The 20,763-nt window shown below is 47.9% G+C and overlaps 1 protein-coding gene across 1 annotated transcript in view; it reads right to left on the bottom strand.

Annotated features, from left to right (window-relative positions):
- gcgra (glucagon receptor a) overlaps positions 1 to 20,763 on the bottom strand; it is a 94,607-nt gene that overhangs the window by 8,172 nt on the left and 65,672 nt on the right. Inside the window, exons 6-13 of the mRNA XM_072558806.1 lie at positions 19,755 to 19,861; positions 18,906 to 19,059; positions 10,974 to 11,133; positions 10,028 to 10,088; positions 5,799 to 5,868; positions 5,607 to 5,695; positions 3,196 to 3,334; positions 596 to 637 (exon numbers count right to left, since the gene is read on the bottom strand). Of these exons, the coding sequence (XP_072414907.1) occupies positions 596 to 637; positions 3,196 to 3,334; positions 5,607 to 5,695; positions 5,799 to 5,868; positions 10,028 to 10,088; positions 10,974 to 11,133; positions 18,906 to 19,059; positions 19,755 to 19,861 (822 nt within the window). The remainder of the gene's footprint in view (positions 1 to 595; positions 638 to 3,195; positions 3,335 to 5,606; positions 5,696 to 5,798; positions 5,869 to 10,027; positions 10,089 to 10,973; positions 11,134 to 18,905; positions 19,060 to 19,754; positions 19,862 to 20,763) is intronic.

Below are 20,763 nucleotides of genomic sequence, written 5' to 3'. Positions count from 1 at the left end.
GAGTCTCAGGCGATGCAGTGAGTACTGACAATAATACTTCGCTGTGGAAAGGTTTCGGCTTTCTGGATGACTGAGACCCCACGTGGGCTCTGATGGCAGCACTCTGCCAATGCAATCCCCACCGAAACAGGCCACGTGACCGTTTCGCCCCAGCGCTACCCGTGGGGTAAGTCTCAGAGCAAGTCTGTGCACCAAATGCCTGCTGCAGTCCCCTCTGTCACAAAACGCACGGGGAGCCTCGGAGCTCGTGCAAGGTGTACCAGGAAAGGCCAGCTGCTTCTTTTGTCTACCTCTCACTAAGGATAAGAACGTTTCCACCTGAGGTACCACGTTTCTTGGCCTTAGGCCAGTGATGAAAACAAGTAACAGACCTCAGTGGCCATTCTCTGCCCCTGGGGGGGGGGGCGCTCCCCCTCCCACCCCACCCTCCAACCCCATGCCATGTCATTGTTTTCCCATGACCTGACTCCAAGTCAGGAACAAAGCCCTCGGCCCACAGAAAGGTCAGTGGTCTTCAGAAAGTTGACCCTCCCCATCCAGCCCGCACCAGGAATAGTACAGAAAAGACAGAAACCAATTCCATTGGCCGTTTTACCTCTCTGTTGACAAAGCAGTACAATATGGCCACCAGCATACCCTGCAAGACAAGAAGATGCTGTTAGTATCTCCATTATATTGTCATGGTGACAAATAGATTTTCTTATTGGGATGATGTGCCAATAAGAGAGTGGAATTGGGCTCATGGGTGCTTCATCAATACCAACTGGCTGTGCTCTCAGGTCACTTTAGATCTCCCTGCTTTGATCCATTGCCATTGTGGATGGATGGTTTAGTGGTTTTACTGTGAGATCATTAATCCAGAAACGCAAGTAATCCCCTGGTCTCAGTCAAATACTCAAGCTGCAATAATATTACCTCAGTAATGACGGAAAGGTTCCGATGAGTGCAGGGGTGAGAGGTCACTGGTTAAAGAGGTTTTGATATGCGCGGGGGAAAGGTCACTGGTTAAACAGGTTCCAATGAGTGCAGCAGGGAAAGGTCACTGGTTAAACAGGTTCCAATGAGTGCAGCAGGAAAAGGTCACTGGTTAAACAGGTTCCAATGAGTGCAGCAGAGAAAGGTCACTGGTTAAACAGGTTCCAATGAGTGCAGCAGGGAGAGGTCACTGGTTAAACAGGTTCCAATGAGTGCAGCAGGGAGAGGTCACTGGTTACACAGGCTCTGATGAGTGCGGGGAGAAAGGTCACTGGTTAAACAGGTTCCAATGAGTGCAGCGGGGAGAGGTCACTGGTTAAACAGGTTCTGATGAGTGCAGCAGGGAGAGGTCACTCGTTAAACAGGTTCCAATGAGTGCAGCAGGGAGAGGTCACTCGTTAAACAGGTTCCGATGAGTGCAGCAGGGAGAGGTCACTGGTTAAAGAGGCTCCGATGAGTGCAGCGGGGAGAGGTCACTGGTTAAAGAGGCTCCGATGAGTGCAGCGGGGAGAGGTCACTGGTTAAAGAGGCTCCGATGAGCGCGGGGGAAAAGGTCACTGGTTAATGAGTGCAGGGGGGAGAGGTCACTGGTTAAAGCAGAGGAGCTCTGTACGAAGACAGGTTCAACTCAAATCTTCCCCATGATGGAGAGGGTAAGGGGGACAGCTCAGCAAGTGAACCCAACCCTTGGAGCAGCAGTCGGGTACAAAGCACCCTCTTAGCCAACTGGCCCACCAAGGAGTTTGGAGTTGCCATGGTAACAGACAGGCATGTTGGGGCAATGCAGAGTGACAGCAGAGCCTCCAATATTCTTCACCTGGTTGGTCAGGAATCCCTCCTTCCAGTGGCCAGCATTGGAGGGATTGGCACGTTGACCCCCAATCTCTTTAGTCACATTATCAACCCCCAACCCTCCTTAGGCCGTCAAATCCTGGAGGAGGACCCAGCCTGGGAACTTCCAGCTCTGAGGCAGGGTCACTACGCACTGCACCTCCTCTAAGAAAAGTAGCCATCTTTGGAAAAGAGCTGGGGAGTGGGTCGGGACTGGAATCAGCATGGAGTGGAGTTCTCTAGAATTGGTGGGAGTCTCGTCTGTCAGCTGGACTGCCCACCCCAGTGTGTCACCTTCTTTTGAAAAGCTCCTTAGCACTGGGTGCCCCTGAAAACACAGGGCTAGCGGGAAGAGGGCTGGGACACCCTATGAGCCACATAACATTCCGATATCGAACTGTCTCAGCGTTCCTTCATCGGCTCTGGGACAACATCCTGGACCGGCCTTCCTCACAGGAATGAGGGAGCCCTGCAGGACTGTACCAGCTCAGCGAGGCAGCTCTGAGTGATGGTCAATACCTGCCAGTCTGGCGAGTGACGCTGGGGGAGAGTGAGCGTTGCAGATGCTGGAGAGTGGGGAAGTGTGGGGCTGGAAAAGCACAGCCGGTCGGGCAGCATCTCAGGAGCAGGAGACTCAACGTTTCGGGCACTAGCCCTTCATCAGGGAATGTTTCCCATGGTTAATTCACCTGACCTGCAGATCCCTGGACACTGTGGGTAATCTCACATGGCCAATCCACCTGTTTCCTGCTGAAGGGCTTATGCTCCAAACGTCGACTCTCTGCCCCTCGGATGGTGGCTGACCTGCTGTGCTTTTTCAGTGCCACACTATTTGCCTGGTGAGTGACCCTCCCAATTCATCAAGAGCCTCATGGCTCATGCCTCTCCCCTTCAGGGAGGTGAGGGCGGGGAATGGAAATCCTGCCCATCTACCCCTCTGATTGCTGCTAGCCAGATAGAGGCCCTGTGCCTCTTCCTTGCTTGGCAATGCCAGGAGGGGGTTGCTGCTTGTTGCTGGTAAGGTGCCCACCAGAGACCTGGGGCAATGCCAAGGGTGGGACAAGGGTCACGGGGTGTGGAGTGGGGGGGGTCACACCCTCGCAATACTGGGACCCTCAGCCAGAGGCTCTGAATGAGGGATCCTCCACCACTCGGAGACCTGCTGACAACTCCACCTCGGCCTACTACCAGCATGGCAACGGCCCTGCCCATCTCTGGGTAAATAATGGGTGGGGGGGAACCCTCAAGGGGGCATTAATTGCCCTCCCTTGTTGATTCGGAGTCAGTGAGTTAGCATCTAACGTCATCATGCCCAAGTCAGCAGCTGCCTGGCACCCAGAAACCACTCAGTAACTTGACCAACGGGACAGTGGTGAGAGTCTTGAGTACCTGAAAGGAATTCAAAAAGAGGTCAAAGAAGAGCTTGACGTGGCGGAGAGTCCCCTGGGCGTGTTCGTCTGTGATAAAGGCAAACACCACTTCATGGATCCCCAGCAAGGGGATCAGAGTCAGCGTAGACTTGGCCAGTCTGTACGGAGAGAGAGAGAGAGAGAGAGAGAGAGACGGGGTGGCAGAGAGACAGGGAGAGAGAGGGAGAGAGAGAGAGAAGGAGAGGGAAGAAGAAGAGACAGAGAAAGGGAGAGGGAGAGACAAAAAGAGGGAGAAAGAGAGAAGGACGGAGGGAAAGAGAGACAGGGAGACAGAGAGACAGACAGAGAGAGAGAGAGACAGACACAGTGAGACAGAGAGAGAGAGGGAGACAGGGAGAGACAGAGAGAGGGAGACAGAGACAGAGAGAAAGAGAGACACAGACAGACAGACAGAGACAGTCATGAGTGTGGAATGGACAGTGTCTGCCTGTGACGCCCAGCTCCCCCATAAACAGCAAGGCTCAGCAATCCCCATCTCTGTCAGCACCTCGCTCACACTCCCCTGAAACACCGGATCCCAGCCCTCACTGACCAGATCCCAGCCCTCACTGACCGGATCCCAGCCCTCACTGACCAGATCCCAGCCTACACTGACCGGATCCCAGCCCTCACTGACCGGATCCCAGCCCTCTCTGACCAGATCCCAGCCCTCACTGACCAGATCCCAGCCCTCACTGACCAGATCCCAGCCCACACTGACCGGATCCCAGCCCTCACTGACCGGATCCCAGCCCTCACTGACCGGATCCCAGCCCTCACTGACCAGATCCCAGCCCTCACTGACCGGATCCCAACTTCACTCTCTAGATCCTAGCCCCACCGTCCAGACTGCACCGTCCACACCCACCGTCCACACCCACCATCCACCCACCCACCATCCCGACTACACTCACTGACATCAGTTGCTGGGGACATCACCCTTTCTGTTCAAGTGAGGGCAGATTTTTGTCAACCCCAGGAATTTGACATGACTGTTTTTTCTTTCCCCTCTATGCTTTAGCTGCGGCCAATGGTGGCTCAGGACTGGCCCTTTGGCCATGGCTCTTCATCTACCTGACAAGCAGCTCTCCACCTAGTTTCAGCTCGGCCTCCACATCTCCCTCCTCAGCAGGTCCCCACGGAAGTGGCATGGGGCAACTGGCAGGCCAAACCTGGGCACGATACCCAAAGGGGGTGTACCACACAGAATCTCATGCCCACTTAGAGTGAGGGTGACAGGATATCAAGCCAAAGGATTGGAAAACCATCCTGTAACTCTTTCGACAGATGGCTGCGGGTCTCGGAATGTCTGAAATGCTTCAGTTTCCACAGCGGCAGATTCAACGTCACTTAGATAGATCCAACCCTCCCATCCTCCGCTGTCACTGTACTGAGGAGCAGAGGCATTCCCCATTGTGGGCTCTGAGAGAGGGGTCACACACCTATCTCACTCCTGTCCAACTGTGCAACTCTCTGCTTGAGAAATCACCACCATGGGGTCATAGGAAGGAGGGAAGGGGAGGAGAGGGAGAAAGGAGGGAGACAAGGGAGAGGTGGGAAGAGAATGGAGCATTGAGAGACAAACTGGAGCACGGGGGGGATAGAAAGTGGCTGGTGAGATAGGAGGAGAATGCCATTCAAACCTGCTGTGCCATCCATTATGATCATGACTGGTCATCCAACTCCATAACCTGATCCATTTTCTCCCTACACCCTTTAGCCCCAACAACTATAACCAACGCCTTTTGGAAAACATTGCCCTCAACCACTTTCACAGTGAGTAAAGGGTGGCAAGATGGCTCAGTGGTTAGCACTACTGCCTCATAGCACCAGGGACCCAGGTTCGATTCCAGCCTTGGGTGACTATCCGTGCAGAGTTTGAACAATCTCCCTGTATCTGTGTGGGTTTCCTCCCAAAATCCAAAGATGTTCAGGTTAGGTGGATTGGCCGTGCTATATTGCCCACAATGTTCAGGGATGTGTTACTGAGGGGTAAATGTTCGAGTAGTAGATGAATGGGTTTGGGTGGGATACTGTTCAGAGAGTCAGTGTAGAGTTGTTGGGCTGTAGGGCCTGTTTCCACACTGTAGGGATTAGATTCTATTCTAAGTTAAATGTCACCTCTCAACTTTTTAATTCTGTCCCCATTAAAGACAGGCCCGAGAACGATATTTTCTGTTTTAATGGCCTTACTCATCTGGGTCACCATGTTTAGTACGCCTCATTTTCAACCCCCTAAAGATTAAAAATAAACCACATTGTTGGGGGGTGGGGGGTGGAGAACAGGAGGAAAGAAAAGGGGTGGGGAAAGGAAGCAATGTGACTGATGGGCGATGGAGGGGAGATACAGGACGGGGAAGATAATCTGAGAGACTATAGAGAAAGTCTTACCTGAATTTATAATCTGTGTACCTCATCTGGTGAGCTCTGAGTTTAGACACAAGAATGTGAATAATTCTGATAAAAATGAAGAAATTGATCTAGGAGATAAGAGAACAAGAGGCCACAAGAATTAATGTGATTGTGCGTTTTGAATTTTGACAATGAAATCTTGGACATGAGGTGAAATATTGTCCACTGTACCAGTATAGAGAGCAGGATAGGAGAACGGATAATCCACCAGTACGCCATATTCTCGTTTGTTGTCCAACACCTGGAGGTAAACAAGGTGAGCTTGAACATCAGAGACAGACTCCCCCACTTCCTTCCTCTGCTTCCATACAGCTAGCCCATCAACACCAACTCCCAGGTTCTGTCACCGTCACAAGGCCTCAATGAAACTTTGACCTGATACAGAAATGCATGAGGATTGCTCAATACTTTTCCTTTAGGATTGATATCCAGAGAGTGACAGGGATCTGGGAGGGTAACTGAGGTGGGAAACCTCACAATCTTTTAAAAAAAGCACATGGACGAGCACTGGAAATGTCATAACATTCATGGTCATGGGCCTGGTGCTGGATAGTGGGGTTAGTACAGATAGGTCGATGGGATGAAGGGCCTATTCTGTCCTGAGTGACTGTATGACTGACCTCAGCCAGGATCAGTTCCCCGAGCGTGCACTGGGTGGGCAATGGAAGAGGGTAAGGGTGTTGAAGATTCCTAGCCCTTGGAGATTTGTGGGCCTCTGATCCCTATGATCATTAATCCTTTCCAGAATGTTCTGATCAAGGATTCAACTCCTTGACTCACTCCTTTATTTGTTGGAGGGGCAGTTAAGCAAATGTTAGGGTCTTGGGGTCTTAATATATGGGGGGGGGGGGTCCATAATATATTACTTAACCCATATTTCTAATAAACTTGGTCAGAGATGTTATTATGCACTGCTATGGTAGGTGGAATTTGGGGTAGGGACACTACCACAGCACCACAAAGCTCCTGTAGAGAATCATCACTTCACTGAGGTTGCCTGAGTTCAGAAGGGAGACAGGAACACATTGGTGGCATGACGTGAAGAAGGGTAGACCATTAACACTAGCAGAGACCCTTTGGGCAGAATGGCCAGATTTTGTCCTGGATATGTTCTCATAGGAAGAACTTCCCCAACCTTCCAGCCTCACTCCATCCCCCAACCCCATGATAAAGAAACCAAATCCATCCAGGATTGTAACTATTACTGAATGTGTGTGTGGGAACCTCTGATATAATCTCAGAGTGAATGGATACACACTCAGCACTTCCCATTGTGGGTGACACGTTTAGAGTCAACCTTTTCTAATGGAATGGGACACTCTGTGCTCCCCTTCTGACATGGTCATCACTGCACTGAGTGAAGCACTCACGCTCCATAAGAGCTTCGTGGTGCAGTGGTAGTGCCCCTACCCTGGGTCACATACCATAGAAGTGCACAATAACATCGCTGATCAAGTTTACAAGATAAATGGGTTAAATAATGTGTTATTGTCCAGACCAAACCCCCTCAAAATATATTAAGAGGTTAGGCAAGACCTTAACTTTCTCTTGTTTTATAGGTTAGTGCGAGGTGCTGCATTCTGGGTGCAATTTGATTGGTCAACCTACCAATTGTGAAGCAAAACACACTTTATTCTGACACTATTGTTAAAATACAACAAAATAAAGAATTGAAATAAATTAACTCTATTGGAAAATTTAATGGGATAATAGATTTTTTAACTACCAAACATCAACTGTTCCAATACTGTAACATCCCATAAACACACTCTTGGCAGAGGCATATTCAGTAAAATAGATTGCCTCACAGGCAATGTTTCTCCAGTCCTGGAAAAAAGACCAGCAAGGGAAAACTCTGAGAGAGAGTGCTGCAGGGAAAGGCATACAGCAGCATCCAAACCGAACTTTAGGTCCTCAGCAACTGCTACTGAAAACCTAAAACTAAAAATCCTGGTAGCTTAATCCCACCCATTCAGGCTGCTTCTATTGTTTCAACTTTTAAAAAACCCCAAGGCCTCACTAGCAGTTTACATTATTGGTTCTGAGTAGACAGATTGGCATCTTGTTCTCAACCTTACTTTGTACAAAAGAAAGGACACCTCATAGAGCCCCAGTATCATCAGAATAATAAAACAAAATAACTGTCATACACTCAGGCTTCATATAACAGGCCTAGACTGATCCTTCAAATAGTCTGCAGAAAATAAGTGTTCATTTGTAGGTGACTTTAGCACTTCTAAAGACTACACATGTCTCTTTGGAATATAAACTGCGAAAAATGGAAATAGAACAATGAACTCTGAATGCTGGAGATCTGGAACAACAAACAGAACTCGCTGGAGAAATTCAGCAGGTCTGGCAGCATCTGAAGAAGAGTTGCAGGTCTCGAATTGCCATTTTTGCCACTATAGAGGTTGCCAGACCTGGTGGGTTTCCCCAGCAACTTCTGCCTTTCGTGAAAAATGGACACTGCCGTGTTCCAGAGAACCTATCAGCTCTGGTTCATTTGGCAACTCGAAGGTCAGAAGCAGAACTATGCAGTGTTCATTCATTGGTCACACAAGGTCACGTTACAGTTGGAGAAGCTGCACTTAAAACGCTCCAACTATAGTAACTGGAACCAGGGCCGGATGGATTTCATTGAGTATAAGATCCCTGATTGGTCCAGTTTAACAACCCCAATCAGGGAGACCTGGCTGACAGATATAAACAGGAGATTCAAAGTCTCCCCTCACTCTAGGGACTGGCTCTGAGTTGGTTGGTCAAAGTCCATTGTGCGCTGGTGAATAAAGGGTGACTTGGTGACAGGATACCGGCCTCTGTGTTGTTATTTCAAGACTGTCAGACAAACTGTGAGCAAGTGCCTTTGGAAAACTGATGAGTGATAATCTTGAGATTTTTAAGTCACTGTTTGTCTCAGTCCAGTTGAAATCAGAACTCTGGAAAGCCGAGTAGAGATATCAGGTTTCACTCTTTCTCACCAAAAAATTAAACACTCAATGACCCTGAAAAGAAGAATTTCTAATGCAAGCAGAGCCCTAGGTCCAACTGATCAGCTGTCAAATTGAGGCTCTTCTATTGCACTGTGGTCAACACCATGGTATCATTGCCAGAAACCAAAAATAAAACAGTAAGAAAGTAATCCTATTCTACCATTGTTCAACCAAATTTGCTTTTTTTTAAAAACCTATTTTCCATCAATCTGCAGAGCTGTGTGACCTCTCTGTCCTAGATGCAGATGAATGTTTGGGTTTGAAGGTGATAAAGTTTAAGTTTACATGGTATTGGTTAATTGCAAATCATTTTAAGTTAGAAGTCACACAATACCAGGTTACAGTCCAACAGGTTTATATGAAATCACAAGCTTTCGGAGCGCTGCTCCTTTGTTATGTGAAATGAACTTTGTTACTTCACTTAATGAAGGAGCAGCGCTCCGAAAGCTTGCGATTTCAAATAAACCTGTTGGACTATAACCTGGTATCATGTGATTCTGATTTTGTCCATCAGCACCTCCACATCATGTTATAACTTAGAAAGAGGCCACTCAGCTCATTGTGTCTGTACTAGCCCGACAAGTATTTTGGTGAACCCTAGTGTGAGTCTGTTTTGTGCTAGATGGCAGATGGGCCATCGTGGTCATTCAGTTGGTCATCTCCCCATGTCTGAGGCTTGCGAAGTGGGGTGACTTGATTGCCAGTGCACTTACCCCTTCCACCTTGGAGTTGGGAAAAGGTGTTATGGACTAGGCCAGACCCCCCCCTCAAAATATTTCCAGAAGGTAGCCTAGACCCTACGATTTGCTTTGTGAAGTGGATATTCCAGGGTGAGACAACTGGTCAAATCTGAGCTACAAATCTTCTCCAAAGTCTCAAATTGGTCAAACCAGTCGGATTTAGGCAAAACAGAATTTATTTAAACACTACAGCTGAAATGTGAACAAAAAAAAGGCGAAATTTAGAATAACTTATCTTATTGTAAAACTTAACTGACCTGATACAGTAACGAACACTAAGTATCAGTTGCAATGCAGCAACACCCCATAAACACAACCCTTGGCAAAAAGGGAAAGTCAAACACAGATTCTTACAGGCAGGAGGGAACAGCATTGAGGGAGATTTCAGAGAAAGTCAGAGGGATCGTTTTCTGAAGCTTGCAACTCCCCTGGACTCCAATATCCTGTACTGCTACAGCAAAATAAAAGACGTAAAAAAACCTGAACCGGGAGAACTGGCCACTCCCCTGCCATTGTTAAACTGTCAAACTCCCTAGACTCTTCAGTACCTCTGCCTTTATGAACTCTCTTCAAGAAACGTCCAGGACAAAATAATATTTTTCAAGTATTGTCAGAGAAAGGGACACAGGCTTCAGAACCAAGCATTCATGCCATGGGGTCAACTTACCCAGTATTTTCATATAAATACTTGACAACCACCCAGGGAACAACGAATAACACCGGTGCTCCTGCAAGTCAACAGAAAACAGTACAACTTGGGTTACTGTGATGTCAAACTGGGAATCCTTTCAGAAGAAGACTGTGCTCCCAGAACATTGCCTCTGTGTGTGCTTTTTACTCACAGCTCGCTTTCCTCATATCATCAGAGGTCATACTGCAGCTGGACAGGACATTGGTTAGGCCATTTTTGGAATATTGTGTGCAATTCTGGTCTCCCTCCTGTAGGAAGGATGTTGTGAAACTTGAAAGAGTTCAGAAAAGATTTACAAGGATGATGACAGGGTCGGAGGATTTGAACTACAGGGAGAGGCTGAACAGGCTGGGCCGGTTTTCCCTGGAGTGTCTGAGGCTGAGGGGTGACCTTATAGAAGTTTATAAGATCATGAGAGGCAAGGATAGGATAAATAGACAAAGTCTTTTCCCTGGGGTCAGGGAGTCCAGAAATAGAGGGCATAGGTTTAGGGTGAGAGGGGAAAGATATAAAAGGGACCTCAGGGGCAACTTTTTCATACAGAGGGTGGTGCGTGTATGGAATGAGTTGCCAGAGGAAGTGGTGGAGGCTGGTACAATTGCAACATTTAAAAGACATCTGGATGGGTATATGAATAGGAAGGGTTTGGAGGGATATGGGCTAAGTGCTGGCAAATGGGACTAGATTAGGGTAGGATATCTGGTTAGCATGGATGAGTTGAACCAAAGGGTCTGTTTCCGTGCTGTACATCTCTGTAACTCTAGTTGTTGGAGACATCTGTCAGTGCATGATCCACTGATCCAACCCTGATTCCTTTGGAAGTTCTGGGATCTGTTGGAAATGGTCATGATGGAGATCTGACTGATACTGGCTAATCCCTGATCCCAGATAACAAAGAGCAGGAGTGAACTGAACCACCTACCCCAGCCGATGCATAAATAAATATTAAAGTAGCTCTTTTCAGAGAAGACGGCGATCACCAGCAGATTGTGTAAGTAGATCCCTTCAATCAGCAGCCAATAGTAATTCGCCCCGATGCAGTACTGCATGAGCACTTGAGCTGTTCTGCAACCTGCTGCAGTCTGTTCGAAAGACAGAAATGCAGGTTAGATTGTTCATCACTCAATGGGTGCAGCAGTGTGTGTGCGTGCATGTGCATGTGCACAATGGATGTGTATAAAATGTGTGTGAATGTGTAGTATGTGCGTGTGAGTGTATGTAAGAGTGTGTGGGTGTGTGAAATGTGTGTGCATCATGTGTAAAATGTTTGTGTATGCGTACAATGTGTCAATGTGTAAAATGTGTGTGTGTGCATGTGTGTCAGTGCATGTGTGAGTGTCCAGTGTGTGTGAGTGTACAGTGCATGATTGTACAGTGCGTGAGTGTACTGTGTGTGTGAGTGTACAGTGCGTGAGTGTACAGTGTGGGTGTGAGCGTACTGTGTGAGTGTACAGTGCGTGAGTGTACAGTGTTTGAGTGTACAATATGTGTGAGTGTACAGTATGTGTGTGTGAGAGTATCCAATGTGAGTGAGTGTATAGTACATGTGAATGTATAGAGTATGTGTGAGTGTGTGAGAGTGAGTGCCCAGTGTGAGTGTACAACGTGTGTGTGTGTACATGTGTGTGAATGTCCAGTATGGGTGAGTGTACAGTGTGGGCGTGAGTGTACACTGTGGGTGCGTGTGAGTGTATAGTGTGTGTATGAGTGTACAGTGTGTGAGCGTACAATGTGTGTGCACAGTGTGTATGTACAGTGTGCTTGTGCATCCAGTGTGATTTTATAGCGTGAGTTTAAAGTGTGTGTACAATGTGTGAGTTTAAAGTGTGTGTACAATGTGTGTGTAAGTATCCAGTGTGGGCGTATAGTACATGTGAGTGTACAGAGTATGTGTGAGTGTGTGAGAGTGTCCAGTGTGAGCGTACAATGTGTGTGTGTGTGTATAGTGTGTGTGTGTCCAGTGTGTGTGTGTACACAGTATGTGTGAGTGTACAGTGTAGGTGCGTGGGTGTGTGTGAGTGTATAATGTGTGGGTGTATAGTGTGTGTGTGCGTGCACTGTGTGTGTGTACAGTGTGTATGTGAGCGTTCAGTGTGTGTGTGTTCAGTGTATGTGTACAGTGTGCGTGTGCGTACAGTGTGAGTGTAGTGTGTGTACAGTGTCTGTTTATAGTTTGTGTGTAAAGTGTTTGTATACAATGTCTGTGTGTGCAGTGCCTTTGCGTACAGTGTGTGCGTAGTGTGTATGAATGTAAAGTGTGTGCGTACAATATGTGTGAGTGTACAGTGTGAGTGTAATGTGTGTGTACAATGTGTATGTATGACTGTACAGTATGTGTGAGAACAAAATGAATGGTGAGATAGATCAGCGTGAGCCCATCGATTTAGGCAGGAGGTCTCATAATCCCAACAAAAACAAACCTCCAATGAGTTAGAAGAGCCACGGGATTTGAGGTTAAACTTGAAAACAGGCAGAGGTCAGTGAGGCCACAAGAAGATGAAAGGGAGCATGTGGGTTTGTTTCTGGGGCTGGGGGAGGACAGAGTTGAGAAGTGATGACAAACTTGTACAGAACCTCACTTAGCCCACACCTGAACGATAAACACTTCCTGTCTCCAATAAAAAATGGACTCAGAACATGAAACAGATTCACAGGAACGCTACAGAAACTGAGAGGTCGTATCATTCACAAAAGACTGTGAATTTGGTGGTGGGGGGGTGGGGGAGTGGGGGAGTGGGGGTGGGGGGGGGCTTCCTTTCCTGGAAAAGAGAACTAATTTGAGAGAGACGGTAAAGGCAACAAAAGTTGTTGATAACTTTGATTTTGGGTTTTTTTCTTAGAAAGAATGTTTCTACTTGTGGAAGACCAAGACTAAGGACAGAAATACAACCAATCCACAAATCCAAAAGGGCATTCTGGTGAAATGCCTTTATCCAGAGAGTGTCTGGTCTGTGGAACTTGCTGCAGCAAAAGGGTGGTTGAGACGTGAGGGTGAGTCCTTTAAAAGGTGGGAGGCAAGTTATTGATTTTTGACGAATCTGTTCGGACACACCTCCGTGGTAGATGGGATTAGAACTCTGATCTTTTGGCCCAGAAGTAGGGATGCTACCATTGCACCACGAGAGCCCTGGGTGGAGGCTTGGGTGCAGCATAAGTCCCAGCTTTGACCAATGGAGAAGAATGGTCTCTTTCTGTGCTGTCAAGAACAACAAGGAGCTGTTCATGTTGTAAATACTGCGTCATGCTCCAGTTGTTATCAACTGGTATTAACTGGGAAATCAAGGGCACGAGGTCAGGATGTGTAAGGGAATGTCGGGGCTTAGATCGATGAGGAAGACAGACTGAACCCCACTTCACCCACTGCCCAGTTGAACGCCGGTGAGAACTGGCAGGAGTGGGCAGGGGCAGGGAGCAAACTCAGGCCGGGATGTGAAAGCTGTCCCGTGTACCCACTCAAATCAAATTCTCACAAGATGGTTAGACCCCTTCCCGTGGGAGTGGGATCGAAATCCTTCAGGTACATCCTGCTTTGCCCATCGCTACTTAGGTATTCAGCAAGGTGAGGGAATATCCGCAGCGAGAGATGGAACCTGGTAACCAGTGTGGGTACACACTCTCCATACTCAGATACGGTTAGGTAAATCCCTGCCTCCACTCTGCCCAACACTGTGTGGACTAGCTTTGATCTCAGAACACCCACTTTCCGTCAGCTACCCCTCTACATTCCCTAGAGAATTCCCACAGAATCCAAACAACAGCAAGATGACAATGATCCTGTTTTCCCGATTTTAGATTAGGGTTAGCATGAGCTGGGAAACAAGGAGAGTTCCCAGTCTGCTCCATATCTTTAACAGCATCTCAGTTTAATGCCAGATTCTGAAATGGAGCACCTCGAAGACTTGTCAATTGGAGTTTCAATCCGACAAAACGCATCCAGAAAAAGATTAATTCGACTGCACTTTCTGGAATTTGCAATTGGAACTGTTATGTCCTCAGACTTCGTGACTGACATGGAGTGCTAATTTAAATATCAAGAGAATTGTAAGTGTGGTGTGACATCAAAGGTTTAAACATGCTCAAGTTGAATTTTATTGCACTCTCTTGTCATTTTTAAGTTAAAGTACCTTGTAAAGTCTTTTTTTCAAATTTTATGAAGGAAGTTTCTTTTTGGAAAATAACTACACAGTTTCTGAGTTAGCATAGGAGCCAGTGTGACATTATAAGTTACCAAAGAGTGTTGTTTCTGACAATTGCAACAGATTAATGGGAAACAGATTTAGTTAATGCACTTGGTTTGTTGCAGGGAACATGTGTAAAGGGGGTATAGTTCCATCAGTTGCAAGCAATGGGAAAACGGACGAGGAATATGTTATGAAAGTTGTGTTGTCAGTGGGAGAGGCAGTCCCAGTATATTGAGGAACTAAGACTATCTCCAACACAGTGGAGCTCAGTGATGGATTAGGATCATTAGTGAGCACTGCATTAACCCTTTCAGAGATTACAGGTGGCCCTGACCTAAAGTGGACACAGCTTGGTGCCATGGGGGAGAAAGATGGACATGGGCAACACTCCCCACAACTGATGACTAAGCTGTTTTGTCAACACAGCACAGAAACAGAGAGCCTCCAGGTAAATTCTCCCACACACAGGGCAGCACTGCTGCCGCACTGCGTCAGGGACCTGGATTCGGTGCCAGCCTCGGGCGACTGTTTCTGTGTGGAGTTTGCACATCCTCCCCGTGTCTGCGTGGGTTCCCTCTGGGTGCTCCAGTTTCCTCCCACAGTCCAACAATGTGCAGGTCAGGATGGATTGGCCATGAGAAATACAGAATTACAGGGATGGGGTGCTTTGGCTGGGGATGGGGGGGTGTGCGGGGGGGTGCTCAGTGCAGACTTGATGGGCTGAATGGCCTGTTCCATTACAATAAGGATTCTATGATTCTAAATTGGCAATTATTTCCGCCAGGCTGAGGACTGTCAATGGTCCATACTTCCTTATTCTCAGATTGATGAGCAGTGCAGGTCCCAATACTGTGTGGGTTCAGAGGCCGAATCAAATTCACTCCAGCTACAGGATACTGGGTGAGGAAACCCTGCAGGAAGTGAATGCTCCAACTCCCGAAGATGGGTCTGAGTGAGTGAAGCTCTGCATCTGGACTGGGATTCCATGGAAGGGAGCCCGTAGCTTTAACCCAAACTCTTCGGGTGGGAATCTCACAGGATTGGGTGGAGCCTCAGGTGTTACCTTGTTGAAAGGTTGGCGTGGTCCTGCCTGTTGTTGGGAGACCCTCTGTCACGTTCTCCAGCGACATCAGCCTGTGACGCAGCGACCAGGCAGTGGCTGGGTAGTGACGCACCTGCCTGGTGTGAGGGAGGGTAGGGGCATTTCCTGCCAATGAGAGAGGCTGCTGGCCAATCAGATGCTGGCTGCTCTTGGTCTCAATAGTGCCCCTGAGAAGGTTGCGGTCGTTAATGGAAGGACAACACTCCACCCTCTCCCCTCCCCAAAATTCCTGGATCAAGGAACTGGATGTGTAAAGGAAGGGCTGATGGAGACATGGGTGTGGGAGTGGGTGTGGGTAGAGGATAGGGACATTTGAGTGAGGTGGGAACAGGGCAGTTTGGGTGGGTCCCTTACACAGTTCAGCTGGAGCTGGTTAGTTGGAGTTGAAGGGCTTTTGCCTGAAACGTCAATTTCCCTGCTCCTCAGATGCTGCCTGATGTGCTGTGCTTTTCCAGCTCCACACTCTCGACTCTGATCTCCAGCCTTTGCAGTCCTCACTGCCTCCAGGTTGGTTTTAACCTCACTGCGAAGCCTCTTCCAAGGATGCCTACCCTGAAGAAGTTCTCCTCCTCTTTCTATTGGTCAGAGTATTGAGTACAGGGATTGGGAGGTCATGTTGCGGCTGTACAGGACATTGGTGAGGCCACTGTTGGAATATTGCGTGCAATTCTGGTCTCCTTCCTATCGGAAAGATGTTGTGAAACTTGAAAGGGTTCAGAAAAGATTTACAAGGATGTTGCCAGGGTTGGAGGATTTGAGCTATATGGAGAGGCTGAACAGGCTGGGGCTGTTTTCCCTGGAGCGTTGGAGGCTGAGGGGTGACCTTATAGAGGTTTACAAAATTATGAGGGGCATGGATTGGGTAAATAGGCAAAGTCTTTTCTCTGGGGTCGGGGAGTCCAGAACTAGAAGGCACAGCTTTAGGGTGAGAGAGGAAAGATATAAAAGAGACCTAAGGGGCAACTTTTTCACGCAGAGGGTGGTACGTGTATGGAATGAGCTGCCAGAGGAAGTGGTGGAGGCTGGTACAATTACAACATTTAAGAGGCATTTGGATGGGTATCTGAATAGGAAAGGTTTGGAGGGATATGGACGGGTGCTGGCAGGTGGGACTAGATTGGGTTGGGATATCTGGTCGGCATGGACAGGTTGGACCGAAGGGTCTGTTTCCATGCTGTACATCTCTATGACTCTATGACTCCATGACCTCAGTGAGTCTCTCTCTCACTGCACCCTCCAGGTCATCTCCTCAGCTCTGAAGCTCTTTAACCACATCCTGAAGCAGGCTCACTACCTCAGCCACATCGCCTTCCTCAGTTGAAGGGCATTTGCCCAAAACATCGATTCCCCTGCTCCTTGGATGCTGCCTGACCTGCTGCGCTTTTCCAGCAACACATTCTCGACTCTATTCTCCAGTTTGTGCCGTCCTCACTTTCGCCTTGAGCTGGATGGGCAGCAGAGTTTGATGCCAGGCACTGCCTTGCCTAGTTAAGTTCCCACCCCACCCCAAGCTCACCCACAGCAAGAGCAAAGCCCCTTGGATTTCTTCTTCACCCTGTATGACCCCCTGCTGACCTTAGTAACAGTGAGACCCAGTGGGCTGTAAAATCTCAATGGCCCCTGTATCCCAATGAGGGCAATTGGTTAAAACTGCTCCATTGAAATGGAGTTAATTCAACAAGATGTGCAAATCAATGGACAACACTGTCCCACTGCTGCAGCCTGACCAGGAGTGATGGTCTCTTTTTAAGCTAAGCCTTTCTCTTATTCTTAATCAAAATGGTGCCACATCGTGGTGACAGTACGAAAGCTTTTCACCGTATTTGACTGTTTTATCTCACTGTAAAACACACATGACAGTAAAATCATCCAGTCGCTCATTCAGTGCTCTGGGTGCCATTCTTTAACGTTTGCCAATTTTCAGGTCAGTTTCTTGCCGTGGTCTTTGAAACTGTCTGGGGGAACAAGGCAGCATCACTTCAGGCAGGGCCCTGATGGACAACAGAGAAACTCTCAGAAAAACGTACACACCCCCACACCCCCGAGCCAACAGTTAACCTTACCAGACATCAGCTCCCACTACTGGGCAGTTCCTGAAAAACTCCACCAACATTTTAATAGTCTGTCATTAAACCTGGGCTAGACCAGATGGGAAACAGAATTCAATCAGGACTGTGTTCAGTTCCTAATTATGGACTAAACGTTGCGTGTAATCCTGAACTTAGCACACTGTTCGGTTCACTAATCATTAGATCCTTGGGATAACTACACTGGACCATTGTCAAAAGGATTTGAAGATCAGCAAAGACTTAGGAGAAAGCTCATAAATCTTTTTCTTGTTCCCTCTCTTTAATTAGAAATGGGGGAAGGGACCAAATAGGCCCAGAAATGCACTGGCCCATGTGACATGCTTCTGATAATGTACACTTCCCAAATCTTGTGGGCGGCCCAGTGGCACAGTGGTTAGCACTGCTGCCTCACAGCACCAGGGTCCTGGGTTCAATTCCTGCCTCAGGCGACTGACTGTGTGGAGTTTGCACATTCTCCCCGTGTCTGTGTGGGTTTCCTCCCACAGTCCAAAGATGTGCAGGTCAGGTGAATTGGCCATGCTAAATTGCCCGTAGTGTTAGGTTAGGGGTATGGGTGGGTTGCGCTTCGGCGGGGCGGTGTGGACTTGTTGGGCCGAAGGGCCTGTTTCCATACTGTAAGTAATCTAATCTAATCCTGACTGGCTGGACAATTTTCTGACATGAATATTTTCGATTCATCAGGCAGTATTGATCCCCAGTGGGGCACGGCTGCTCTACTCTCACAGTGGAGATGGTAGTGTCGTTTTAAGGTCACTGGATCAGTTATCCAGAGGCTCCAGGGTAATGTCCATGAGATGGGGAGCGGGGGGAGGTTTCGAATCCCAGTTCAACAGAGGGTGGAGTTCAAATCCAACAAAATTCTGGAGCTAAAAGCTAACCCTAATGGTGAGCATTGTCAAAGCCCATCCACTTTGCTAATGTCCTTTAGGGAAGGAAATCTGCCGTCCTGAACTGACCTGGCCTCCATGGGACTCCAGACGCACAGGTATGTGGGGGCTCTTCACTGCCCTCGGAAATGACCTGGCAAGGCACTGAGTTAGAATCCTTACACTGGGGAAGCAGGCCATTTAGCACAGCAAACCTCCAAAGAGTTCCCACCCAATCCCTGTACCCCTGCATTTCCCATGGTGAATCCACCCAATCTGCACATCCCTGTGACACTATGGGCGTGGCCAACCCACCCTGACCTGCACAGATTTGGACTGTGGGAGGAAACGTAGACACAGGGAGAATGTGTAAACCCCACACAGTCACCTGAGACTGGAATTGAACCCAGGACCCTGGTGCTGTGAGGTAGCACTGAGCTATCGTGCCACCCCAGCTCAAGGGCAGCTAGGATTGGCAATAAATGTTGGCCTTGCCAGTGGCACCGATATCCCAAGAAAGGATTGGGTTAAAAAAAAACTATGGTGGCCAACGATCGTGTTACCAGTGAGTGCTTACCCCTTCAAAGCAGCATAGAATCACCAGAGAGGACCTACCTCATTGTTAAACCAGACTTTAATGTCAACATCCTCTGTGATTTGTTTGTACTGCGTTTTGAAAAGAGCGTCTTTAATGAGGATTGAGACTGCTCGAAGGATGAATGAGGCAAACAGGTTCATGTGGATGTAGTTCCTCATACAGTGAAGCTTCCTGGGGGACAGATAGAGATGATTAGGAACCGTGCAGGATACAGCCGTGGGTCAGACAAGTTTTATATTGGCGGAGGGGGTATTCGATCCTGTGAGGTTTGTGCTGAGGGGAAGTTGAATGTTGCCCCAGTTTTGGGAAACACCGTGGCTCTGACATGAACGGCAAGATTGGGTGTAGAGCAATGAGATGAGGAGTTAGACCCCGCTCACTCTTCCCCAACACCAGAACATCTTCAACGGCCCATCCTGACTTTTTCCCCATTGGTCACACCTCCTGGTGAAAATATTTTCTAAGCCATCCTTCAGACTGTTGTGACACACCTCTGGAGCAGGTGGGACTTGAAGCCTGGCATCCTGACCCAGAGGAATGGGCAATACCACTGCACTACAAGAGGCCAGCATCTCTTGGTGTAGGCTGACCATTCAGCAGAATATATGAGCACTCTTTGCAATGGAATCACTTGGCATGAGCTTGGAGAGGGAATGGGTCAACTTTGACCCACTTCTCTGACCTGGATAGAGGTGAGAGGTCAGAGGACTAGAGGTGAGAGGTCAGAGGACTAGAGGTGACGTTAGCACATTAGAGGTGAAAAGTGAGTGCACTGTAATTAGAAATGAAAGATCAGAGAACTAAAGGTGAAAGGTCAAGTTAACAGCAGTTCAATATTTGATAACATTACCAAAGAATATTCTTACCTAAATCCCACCAGAATTCCCAGGGCCAACACTAAGGTTCCTAAGGACAGCGAATATCCGACTGTGTACATTATCTTGAAGCCATGTAATATCTTCCCCTGTTCCTGCTGAAAAGTGACAGAAAATACCGATTAACAAAGGTATGATGCGTCGCACAGCAGCTCAGTGACGTCCAGATAGAACCGGAACTGTTCGGTACAGAACTGTGGGGAAGAGGCCACTTTTGTTCATTCTGATGAGACAGTCGAGAGATTGATGTTGAAATAATGGATGGAGATCAGAGAATATCTGAGAAATCAATACAAAAAAGTGGGTATGGAAACTTAAGAATATAATACAGGAAGGCATTGTACAGAGGCCATTCATCCCACTGAGCTGTTACTAGCTCTTCGAAACTCAAGTCCGAGACCCCCCACCTCCTGACTCCTTTTCCACAGTGCAGGGTTAGAACTGTTGCTATAAAATATGACTCAAAGTTCAGCTTTTTAAAATTATTATTCATTCATAGGATGTGAACATCGCTGACTAGGCCAGCATTTATTGCCCATTCCTAATTACCCCAGAGGGCAGTTAAGAGTCAACCACATCGCTGTGGGTCTGGAGTCACATGGAGGCCAGACCAGGTAAGGATGGCAGTTTCCTTCCCTAAAGGATATTAGTGACCCATATGGGATTTTCCAACAATCAATAGTGGTTCATGGCCATCTTGAGACTCATAGTTTTTTATTGAATTCAAATTCCACTATTGGCCATGGTGGGATTTGAACCTGTACTCCCAGAACATTACCTGGGTGTCTGGATTAACTGTCCACCATTTCCCAGCTAAACAGCAGTATTGTTAAAATCCTGGCATAATATTCCATGTCTTTAGCTCAACAAATAAAGTCTGGAGCAGGACTGCCATAGGTGGGGCTTTCACTGCCTTGTGATGTGTTGCTGCCCCCTGTACACACACTTGCAAAACCCACTGCGATTCCTGTAATTACTCGATCGTTCCGGTGCTTGGGAT

This window comes from Chiloscyllium punctatum, chromosome 39 (assembly GCF_047496795.1).
Source record: "Chiloscyllium punctatum isolate Juve2018m chromosome 39, sChiPun1.3, whole genome shotgun sequence".
NCBI lineage: Eukaryota > Metazoa > Chordata > Chondrichthyes > Orectolobiformes > Hemiscylliidae > Chiloscyllium > Chiloscyllium punctatum.
Note: the sequence above shows the minus strand (reverse complement) of the source record. Positions and strands in the feature narration are given on the sequence as shown.